General features: G+C 40.6%; 1 protein-coding gene across 1 annotated transcript; it reads left to right on the top strand.

Moving 5' to 3' along the window:
- Positions 1 to 381: 381 nt before the first annotated feature.
- On the top strand, positions 382 to 10,647 carry PDK4 (pyruvate dehydrogenase kinase 4). Its single transcript, XM_064704339.1, has 11 exons — positions 382 to 613; positions 1,459 to 1,600; positions 2,586 to 2,657; positions 3,238 to 3,422; positions 3,855 to 3,944; positions 4,479 to 4,556; positions 5,177 to 5,253; positions 5,785 to 5,883; positions 6,180 to 6,290; positions 6,992 to 7,105; positions 8,079 to 10,647. The coding sequence occupies exons 1-11, from the start codon at positions 466 to 468 to the stop codon at positions 8,220 to 8,222; spliced, it is 1,260 nt and encodes a 419-aa protein (XP_064560409.1). The 5' UTR covers positions 382 to 465; the 3' UTR covers positions 8,223 to 10,647.
- The last annotated feature ends 1,133 nt before the right edge of the window (positions 10,648 to 11,780 follow it).

Raw genomic sequence — 11,780 nt, 5'->3', positions numbered from 1 at the left:
TGCACCGCTTCCCCCGAGCCCTGGCGCCCACTGGGTGCACAGTCCGCACAGAGACGGACCCCGCAGCCCGTGAGGGGCGGCACCCCCGCGGCTGGGCACGGCACCCTGCCAGCCTCGCCCAGCCCCTGCCTGATGCACAAGGTCACCGCGAGCGGCGCAGCAGCAACACCCAGCACCATGTGCCCTGGCCCCGCGGGTGCCCCCCGAGCCAGCACCCCGGGCACTGCCCGTGCCGCTGGCGAAGTGCCCACCGGGCCGGGCCGGGCACAGGGAACGCCGCCAGCGCCGTCACGAGGGGCGCGGGGGGCGCGGCCTGCCGGAGCCCCGCCCCCTTGCGATTGTAAATAGAGGCGCCATGTGAGGCCGCCTGCCACAGGCGAGGGGACGGTGACAGCCCCGGAGCCCGCGGAGCACTCGCTCTCCCAGCGATCGCTTACCTGCCACGCACCTGCCTGCCCGGCAGCGATGAAGGCCGCCCGCATCGCCCTCCGCAGCGCCGCCCCGCTGGCAGGGGCCAGCGCCGGCAGCAGCAGCGGCCGGTTGCCACAGGAGGTGGAGCAGTTTTCCCGCTTCTCCCCCTCCCCGCTCTCCATCAAGCAGTTGTTGGACTTCGGTGAGAGTCGGGGGCAGCGGAGGGAGGTCATGTTGGGGGGCAGCCGGGGCTCGGAGGCTCGTTTCCCCATGGAGGAGCGAGCCCGGGGGCTGCCGCGGGCGGGGCGCGGGAGCGGCGCTTTGCGGGACAGAGGAGGCGGCGATCCCCGCCCGGAGGGCTCAGAGCTCAGCCAGCGCTGAAGTCGCTGCCGGCCCCCGGCTCGGCTGCCCAGCGCCAGGGCGGAGGAGGGGAGCGGGCACGCCGGGTATTCCCAGCCCCGGTGGTGGTGGCAGCGGGGCGGTCGCCTCTGGCGGGCACCCCCGGCCGCAGTTACCCGCCGGCCAGGTGTCAGGGGCTGGAGACCTGCGGGTGCCGCCAGCAGAGCTGAAGATGCGCTCCAGCACTGCTTCGGCGGTGTTGGCAGCGTGCGGGCACGGAGGGGGACGCGGGCTGCGGGGCGCGTTCCTGCTCCGCGCACACGGAGGCGGGAGGAGCCTCCGGCGGAGCGAACGCGCAGTTCCCGCTCCCGTTATCGCTCTGGCGGCTGTGCGCACATGATACTGCCCGACGTCACCCCGAGCAACCTCCTGTTTACAGCGGCCGGAGCGCTTCTTAGGGGATTACAATTCAGGCTCGTGTCTAAGTGGGCGCTGTACAAGTATTCCGTCCGGGAACACGCTGTGTCTTACTGTCATGTAAACAGCGTTCTGCATAAACATATAACGCCTAACTCTTAGATGAGCCGGCTAGTGAAAACCTCACGATTGCAGAGAAATAGAGTCCTGAAGTTCATGGGAAATCAGCAATCTGTATCTCTATCTTGAAACTTCCCTTAAGCGAAAACTATGTTTTGGATTTATTCATAGGCTCGACTAATGGATGTGAGAGAACTTCTTTTGCATTTTTGCGACAAGAACTTCCTGTGAGGTTTGCAAACATCTTGAAAGAAATTGATCTTCTTCCTGATAAATTACTAAGCACTCCATCAGTAAAATTAGTAAGAAGCTGGTAAGTATGAACTGCTCTAATTCAGCATGCAAAGTTACACAGCTTTGAGATACAGACTTCTTTGAATAGTAGAAAGTATAACAAAATACAGTAGAAATACAGTTCCTTCATGAAATCTGAGTTGCAAGCTGTTACACACTTTCTTTTTCTAGCATACTAAAATTAAATTGCAAACCAATATGATTATATTGTTATCTTTAAATAGGTGCGGGGGGCAGGGAGTTAACAGTTTGAAATAGAGAAGGGAGAAAAGAAAACGTGTTCCGTTTCCATACGGCATTACAGACTCTTGGACCCACACGAAAGGGGAAAGCAGGCTATGTACTTGTTTTGATCTCTCACTGAAGGAGTTACTAACTGAGCTTCTATGTCAAAGTATATTGTCTTGACCTGTGCAACAAGTGTTTGAAATTCAATTACCATAATCCCTGCAGTTGACACAGTGGTTGAATCTGATTTAACCTTGTTTACTGGCTCAGTTGCATCATTTGCCAGGATGGCTGACATAAAGAGCAGAAGTATTAGAGTCAGATCTAAAAACTCTTCTTAATATAGCAAACTGCTGGGCCTTTGCTGTATGCGTCAGGGCTGTCAGATGTTAGTGCAAGCGGCTCAGCTACTTAGCTTCTGCCAAAGCTGATCAGATTTGGAAAAATTTTGCTTAAGTGGATTCCTGATTGGCATTGTCATTTGGATCTTCTTCTGAAATGCATATCTTGTAAAGAATAATAAGGGGATCTTGTGTACCTTAAGGGAGGGCTTAGATTTCTGGTGACAGGCACAAGAAAGACTGAAAACTTCTGGAGTTCAGGCAGCCAAGAAATGTCCATCTGTCATTCCATTGTTGGTTGTAACTTGGATATTTCAAAGATACTTAAAGCTCCTAGATGACTTATTAGGACTAATGATGTGCACAAACATTTTTGATATATGCTATTAATTTGATTTTTACTAATCTAGCAATATTTCTTTTCTTCTTCAATAGGTACATCCAAAGCCTAAAGGAGTTGATTGAATTCCATCAGAAAAGCCCAGATGACCAAAAAGTCTTATCTGAGTAAGCTTTTCATGTTTTTCTTTGAACTTTTTAGTTCACATTCTACTTGTCACAGTATATTCACTTTAGACTAACAGCCACGATGAGCTGAATTTGATAATCTAGCAGGAAGAGCTGAGCATAGAACAAGCTGGTTGAAATCTCTGACCATGTCTAGCAGTGCTGCAAATAAATATGACCTGTTGCAGCCTAATTTCAAGGTCATGTTGCTCTTTGAACTGTCATGACAGAGAAATACAGAAAAAATATTATCTCTGCAGTCATATTTCTGCTTTTTTCCAAGATATCAGCTTGGGATCTTTTTCCTTTTCTTGCATTTTCCTCTGCTCAAATAAATGAGTAAACAGGGGGTGAATTTGATATGGCTCATTATACCTTTTGTTTTAAAAATGCAAAATACTTCTGTGTTAGATCAATAAAAAATTACTTTCAAAAGAGTAAAAAAAACCTGCACCGTATTTTAGTATTAATGCTGTTAAGCACTTATCTGTGCTGGTGCTAGATTAGATAATTACATTACACAAAGCTTGCTTCTATGTAGTCTGAGAATAATGTTCTAAAAAGATTTTTTTTAACCTAGCTTTATAGATACTCTAATTAGAGTCCGAAACAGACATCATGATGTGGTTCCTACAATGGCACAAGGAGTAATTGAATACAAAGACACTTTTAAAGTGGATCCTGTCACCAATCAAAACATCCAGTATTTTTTGGATCGTTTTTACATGAGCCGTATTTCTACCCGGATGCTAATGAACCAACACAGTAAGTAGAAATTTTTACCTGAGAAAAAATTTCAATCTAATGAGTAACATGTTAATGTAAACACTTCTTAAAACTGCTGGGGAACTGCTTTACATGATTTTGTGTGACACTGAAAAGTTAGAAACTGAATCTATCACTTAAGAAAGTAATGGGAAAACTTGTTTTCTAGACTAAAGAACAATTGAAATAGCTATTTTGTGGAATATGTAGGGATATCGTTCTTTATGTCTGAAAAACCTTTAGATGTGAGCTACAGAAAAGCCAACATAGTTTGCTGACAGTAGATAGTACTTTAACTCATAAAAGGCATAAACAATATTCAGTATTTAATGTAATTATATGTTGCAATCACACTGCATTAGTCTCAGTTTTGGGGCTTTTTTATAACCCAGTATTTGGAATTAAATGTTGTATTGTCCTCATGTCAAACAGCTCTTCTTTTTGATGATAAATCTGGCTCGGGGCACCCAAGGCACATTGGAAGTATTGATCCTTGCTGTGACGTTGTTGAAGTGGTGAATGGTGCGTATTCTCAGAGCTTTGAAGTTTCTCTTCCTGATCAGTGTCTGTATCTGACTGCAAGCAGTTTGGGTAACCAGCTTCAGTTGCAGAGGATGCTGACTGGCTTTAATTGAAATAGCTGAAAGCAGTCTTATCAAAGCATGAGCTTTTAGAGGACAGAATTTAAAATACAAAATAGCAGTAAAAAAAACCATGTTGGAGTAAGTTCTAGCTAGTGACAGATGAGGTAGGAGTTAAGTTGTCTGAGATGTTGAGATTGGCTTTACCAACTGGTAGATAACAGATGTATCAGTTCCACACAATTATCAAACTGTACAAAGATTTGCTCATGCTTCTGTAATTGCCATTGTTCTCAATTTTTAGTGCACACAGTGGATGCAATGTTATCATTCCCTTGAGACACATTCCAGACTTCGACTGTTGAACACCTTAGCAGCTAAGGTGGTTAAAAGCTGTATTTTGCCTTGCATTTGAATGAATTTTTACATTGCTTGATATTATACTTTATATAATTTATTTAAATTACTATTTCAGATGCTTATGAGAGTGCCAAGATGTTGTGTGACCAGTATTACTTGACATCTCCAGAACTGAAACTTACTCAAGTGAATGGTAAGATAAGAGCCTATGAGTATCCAAAACTGAGTGAAAAGGTCTCCTAATTCTGTAACCTTAGGGCACATACCAGTTGATCTGGCTTGGGCTAGTTCCTCTTCCATTTTCTATTATAGGCAACTCATTTAACCTCCCATGCTAGGACTCAAATGTTGGTGTACCTTAAACACAACATTTTTGAGGTACCATTTATAAATTTGAGAAAAGTCAGACAAAGTTGTACCTAAAGTAATATGAGAAGTTGCTAGAGAGGACCTCCATATCTGGAGTGAGGAACTGGGGCTTGTGACAGAAATGCTGGGTCTGGTCTGAGCTGCCTGCATGTGTCTGGTCACAGCAGTCTGGTTAATGTTTGAAATTCTTTATAAATAAAAGGGGAATAAATACTTGATTTTTTTATTTGTTTATTTGAAAAGAAACTTATTAAGCAAGTGGAAATTGTAATGTAAATACTGTAATGAATGCATAAAGCTGTTAGCCAATTTTGGAGGGGGGAAAACCAAAAGTAAAACTTGATTTATTTTTTTGTTTGTTTTGGCAACTTGCTCATTGTAAAATTTGGATACCATAGAAAAGTATCATCACACTTAAGTGTTTTTATTTTTCCTTTCCTTTAGGAAAAGCTCCAGGAGAACCAATTAACATTGTATATGTTCCATCTCATCTTTTTCACATGCTTTTTGAGCTCTTTAAGGTATGTTAGTATAGACTGAGAGAGTGAAGTGGGATGTGGGATTGTGGCCACCAGTAGCCTTCTGCTTTTAGAGATTACATCTGCAGGTTTGCCTTGCTGCCTTTTCCATTGTGAAATGGACAATGTCTTTAAGGAGTAGTGAGTGCAGCTGAACTTTAGTGCTGCCAACATGACATACAGAAGTCTGGCAACCTTTAGCAACTGCTGAACTTTGCTCTTCTCCAGAAACCTGTTGACTTTAAGGGAGTTATATTATTTAATTTACAGTGCCTGAGTTGATGTTGGGCAAGAATGTTGTAATCTTTCACTCAGAAGAGTCTTGGCTATGCATAGATGCTTTAAATTGTGAGACCTCCTCTCACACCTTAAATGATGATAAATCTGCTCGCATTATGCCAAAATGCTAAGTGTGTCCCTTGGAAACCAGGCACTGATAGGAGTAGAGGATAATTTTGCCTCTGTGTAGAAGAGATTTGGTTTGAAGTGCATGGATTAAGCAATGTCTGATCACAGTAACCTTCTTTTCCATAGAATTCAATGAGAGCAACTGTTGAATTCCAAGAAAACAGTTCCACTCTTTCTCCAGTTGAAGTGACAGTTGTTCTTGGGAAAGAAGACCTGGCAATCAAGGTATTTTGTTGGCCTACTACAATGGACTTACTGTAATGTTTGTTATTATACATGCATAGCTGGTTCTATTAAAAGATCTGGCCTCTGAGAACAGGTCGAATACACTGTACATGAGCACAAGAGCATTCTCTTGATGATGTGAGCTTCCATGTAGCACAATTATCTAGCTGAATAATAATGTGCTGTAAAACAAATCTTTGCATTTCTGACTGTTGGAAAGGTGTGTTCAAATAACAGCATTTTAAATACCATTCTTAGTGCATGCTTGTTATTAACTTTGTTCTGCCTTAAATCAGATCTCAGACCGGGGAGGTGGTGTTCCCGTGAGGAAAATTGAGCGGCTGTTTAGCTACATGTATTCCACTGCACCAAGGCCGAATGTGGATGATTCTCGAAATACCCCTCTTGTAAGATACTTTCAATACTTGTGTTGCAATTTTGGTGTTGTAAGTGTTGGTGGGTTAATAATGAAGCACTGTGTCCATCCTACTGTTCTGTGGTGTATTCAAAGATTTACTGTGTCCCATAAGTATGAATTATTTACACTTTCTGAAACAGAATTTTAGTATTTAGCCTAATGGACAAAAATATACTTTTAAAGGCATAAAGAAGAACATTACAACCTGAATCTAAAGCCCAAATTTTTTTTCTTCGTGCATTACAATGACACTAATTTTCTTTGTCCTCACTCTCCATTCAGTCTTCAAACTTACTGTAGATCATGGAGTCTTTCTGGAGGAAAGCACAACTGGAACAGTCTTTTAGATTATTATGTTTATCTCCCAGTAGAAAGCTCCTTTTACTAATCAAGCTGTACTAGCAATAACAAATGAGGGAAAAAAACTGAAATCTAATGTGCTAAAGTGGGACATATGTATAGACCCTCCCTCTTCCATGGAGATCTTTTTTCTTGTGACTTGGAGTTTTTAACAGTCAGCTTCAGCATTCTCAATGAAACTGATTAGAGATTTATGTTTTCTTCTAAGAAAAGAGGAAATTCAAAAGATTTTTAACAGCTTAAAAATTTCTGAAGACTTTTCAGCTATTTAACTTGAAGCCATTGAGCTAGTAAAAAAATAATTAATTTTATATTGTGCTTTATTTTTAGGCTGGCTTTGGGTATGGCTTGCCAATTTCTCGTCTGTATGCTAAGTACTTTCAAGGAGATCTAAATCTTTACTCCATATGTGGTTATGGAACAGATGCTATCATCTACTTGAAGGTATGTATTTAAATTTAGTTACATAAAAGATTACTACCATCAATGCAGTGGGATAACTACTTGTTACCATTTTAAGGTAAACAGATTCTCTGCTCATGAGTACCTCTTGTTTTTTCTTGAGACATTACAGATTTAGTAACTGGTTTTTAACTGGTATCAAAAAAAGTTGCTTAGCTTTAACTAGTCTACTTGAACAACTCCTAGTGAGAGCCCTGTTGGTTTTCAGATTGTGTTAAGGTGTTATCTACTTGTTTGTGGAATACCAAGTACTTGAAGAGAGTGAAGTGTGAGCAACAGATCTGGTTTTGTTTACTCTGAAAACCAGAAAGTCTGTATAAACTAAATCCTTAAGGAGTCAAGGTGCTACTCAACATCTGCCATATAGCCCCTCTGTGGGATTCAGATACCAGTAATTTTGAACACTAGGCATGTAACTTGCACTGCTGTTTCTATGAGAAACACATGTTCAAACACATGCAAACAACACTACATGCTGTTTTCTATTTTCTGTGCCTAATAGTGGGAAAAACTTGCTTTGAATTCCTCTTGCTAAACTGAAAACACTGAAGCACAATCAAGAGCAGAAATAGGAAAGGAAAAGACAGTTCAGATATATAAATATACATATATATATATATATATATATATAAATAACACTTCTATTGAAAAATTTTCACTGGAATTTTGCAAATCAAAGTCCTTTTCCATGTATTCCTGGACTATCTTGAAAACATGTTAGAGCCTACTGATTAAGGCCTATGAAAAATGCATAAATAGGATGAGATGTTACTGCAGTTGTTCTACCAAATTACCCAACCAATCATAGATACTGAAACACATAAACTACCACACCTATTGCAGAAACATTTGTGCAGATAAACTTTGTTTTGTAGTATCACTTTAGGCATGCTGAATGAATTTTTGCTGAGTGACATTATTGAGAGATATTAACCTGTTCCTTCTTGACTTTTAGGCCTTATCAACAGAATCAATAGAAAAACTCCCAGTTTTTAACAAATCAGCTTCCAAGCATTACCAGGCTACCTCAGAGGCAGATGACTGGTGTGTCCCAAGTAAAGACCCAAAGAATATGGCAAAGCAGAGTGCAGCTTCCTGAAGAGAAGCTGATATCGAGACATCCCAGGGGATCAAGCTGGCTTCAAGAGCAGCATTTGGAAGTATTCATCTACCTTCAAACAAGCAAGTTTCAGGACTAGCAGAAGAAAAAGAAGATAAGAGTATCATAAACGTAGGCTGTATGCACTGAATCTGAAACCTTGCTGTGGACTTCAGAATGAGGAAAATAGGAGCACATATGTCTTTAAAGAAGAGCTGTGTATAGAGAAAAATCAAGCTATTTTTTTACTATGATCAAAGACTTGGTGTGGTAGGGGTGTGCAATTTTTAAATCCTGTTTAATGCTTGAATTCTTAATACTGACTGATAAACGAGTTATGCTGATGCATATTTTTCTATTAGAATAGTTATCAGCAGTTTATCTTATTACAGAATTTCTCAGGTAGATAGATAGCATCCATATTTTAAAGTTGTATTTATAATATTTGGAAAAGATCTACTTAACATGGGAGTCTTGTAGCAAGATACAAACAGCATTCAAGTACAGCCTGACTGGAAGAGGGGGAGCCTGGGAGGTAGGGACAAAGTGTTTGCCATATGTAAGGAAGTCCCATTTAAAAAAAAAAAGCTATTCCAGAAATAATTCTTAAGTGATCTTCATCTTAAGTGATGCCTTGCTCTTTGAGTCACACTGCTAGATATTTTATGTTAAACTGTTCATGGGAAATCAGCCAAGTAGGGCTTCTATGCATAAGGTAATGAAGAAGAAAATCAGGATATTTTTAAGACCTACTAAAAAGAAATGGAAAGCTACTTGGTTATAATAGCTCTAACGTTAGGGTACATCTGGCCTTTGTCCCTGTATTCTGGAGATTGTGTGCCAAGTCAGTTAGGATTTAGCAAGAACTGAGGTCAGACATTGCAAGTTGAACAGAAAGGTTTTGGTGATGTGTATTGTATAAGCATGTTGTGAAGAACAGCATGTTTAAAATACAGTTTGTGGCTTGTTTCTGTTATGCTGTTAGATTAGTGGCTCAGTACACTAAACCAAAATTGTCTTTTTCAGATTGTCAAATTGTCAATTTCAAACTGTCACAACACCATTTCAAATTGTCAACTTGCAAATTATCTTTTTCAAATTTGTGTTGGACCACATCAGCTCAAAGATGTACATAGGGAATCTGTACCCTGAAAGCTGCAGCTGAGCACTGAAGGTCTGTAGAAAGGTTTTCAGGAGTGGTGTTGGAACTGTAAAAAATTATCCTAAGAACTGTTCCTTGCAATGGAAAGAGCTTAGGAAATGTTTCAGAATGTAAACAACACTAAAAACTACTGGAAAGCTTTTATGAAGAGCAAAATAGGGGCAATCCCACAGGAAAAATGCCAGTGAGAGAGAGTTGTTCAGAAAATGTTCCATTCTCAGTAAGCTTCTTCCTTGCCCATCTTTGTGTGTTTTCACTTTTGTAAGCAAGGTAGACTTTAACAGATGCTAAATCAGTGGATGTTGCCAAGCTGGCCAGTCAAAAGTTCATCAGGGATGTAGAATATTACTTGAAATTATTTTTTTTACTAATTATCATATTATCTTCTGTTTGTGATCCTTTGCAAAAAGTTACAAATACAGTAAAACATCCTGCTCAGTGTGACAGTTTTCTATTAGAGATTTCTATTTGTAGGGCAGAAAATTACTCCATATTCTACTGTGAATCTAAAATGGTTTTCAATAGGAAACTACCTTTGCATTCTTGAAGTCCTGTTGAGATATATTTCTCATTGAAAATAAAATATATTTTGATATGCCTCATTTATTTTAAAAACTAATTTTAGATGTATAAATGATAACTGCTGAGCATTATGATCTTAGTACTGCATCTAGGCTGTTTTTATCCTGGTGAATAAGCTGCAGTCACCAAAAGTTACCAGATCATGCATCTGAGCTCAGCTCAGTGAATGATATGGCTAATAAAAAGGAAATACCTTTGTCTAGAATATACAGGTGTAAAAAAGCTGCTTTCACTATCAAAAGTAATTGATAGTTGTTGATTTTTGAATGGAATACAAGGTCACAAACACATACCAAAACAGTCATTGTTGTTAGGTACACACAATTTATACCTTTCTGTCTGCATCCAGTAATGCTTGAACCTGAGTTATGCTCTGATGGTACACTTGTAACACAGCTGCTTTAGTTCAAAGCAGCTGAGGCACATGTGTGCTGCAAAAATGTTTGTGATGCTGCTTGCAGAGCAAAGCTGTGGAACATTCATGATGCAGGCAGAAGTTGTGAAGCACTTAAGGAACACACATGAAATCTGTGTAGTATCTAGGCTATCTACCTAGATAATGCTACTACTACTCCACCTTTTGCAGCATTCACTGACTTTTTATTCTAAAAGCAGAGCTGTAATTTTAAGTCTTTTAACTTGGATGTAGATGTTGAAATAGTTTTATAATAAAATGTTTTAAATGCTTGTCTGTGTCTTTGGTTTTTAAGAAGTCTGATGCAAGCAAGGGCTTTTTATTTTAAATCTTAGGAAATGGAGTTAACACAAACACTCATACCATGTCAGGTACAGCAGGGGGGAGAAACACTGGAAGAATGATCTGCTTATGCTTAATGTTGCATTGGTTGAGAGCTTACACAGTACCTAAAATCAGTGCATCACCTTAGCCATGTCCTTACTCTTTTTAATTAGGAGGGTATGCATTTTGAGATGAGAATGGGGAATGTTCCATCAGTGTATGTTCTGCACTCTAAAATAGTTGTCTTTTGTTCAGTTTTGAAGAGTGCGAAAATTGACTAAGAAAAAAAGACATCCATCGCTGGGTTTATATCTAAGAAAAAAGTTTTCCCACAGACTAAAGGGATGGCTGTCTTTCAGCTCTGAAGCAATGGGCCAGCTGGCTTTTCATAGCTGGTGTGAAAGAAAATGGTAGTGATCTGATGGTGTCATGACCCAAAAGTCCACCTGTACAACTGGTGCTTCAGCAGACTTGTGTTGGCCTGGGGCCATCTTGCATCTCTTAATTTTAAGAGTATAGAGTAACTGTAAAAATATACATATACACTTTACCTGAAAGAGGAGAGGTAAAAAACCAACCTGACTCTAGGTGTCTGGCAGCAAGTCTAAAAGCGACACCCTTGAGTACTGAGTTTACCTTCCTTAACAAGGAGAGTTTCACCTTCCTAAGGGTTTTGACTCATAATGCCAGGGAAGCAGATTACATGACATCCTGTTCTTGCATTCTGCAGTTACAGAAATGTACCACTCCGACATATACCAGTGTGCCAGGTATGTTGGGAGAAGCAACCCCAAACTGAAATACACCAGGGACTTCAATGAACTACTACAGCCAACAAAAGGAAACCAACAACACAAACACACATTGTGTTTTCCCATAATTTTTACCATGCTGCAGTCTCTGTAGACAGGACTTGCATATTTCCTGTCATGTTTTTCAAGGCAGAAATACACATACATGCTTTCTATACCTTGCCTATGACAGGCTTGGGAGCAGGGGTGCCCAAGTGCAGTAGGATGGACCCAGCTGCTGTCTGTGCAACTCCCTGTTGAGCTCATGGCCCCAGCAGACCCAG

The sequence above is a fragment of the Zonotrichia leucophrys genome, chromosome 2 (genome assembly GCF_028769735.1).
Source record: "Zonotrichia leucophrys gambelii isolate GWCS_2022_RI chromosome 2, RI_Zleu_2.0, whole genome shotgun sequence".
Lineage (NCBI taxonomy): Eukaryota > Metazoa > Chordata > Aves > Passeriformes > Passerellidae > Zonotrichia > Zonotrichia leucophrys.
The sequence above is the reverse complement of the archived record's forward strand: the minus strand, read 5'-3'. Positions and strand labels throughout refer to the sequence as shown.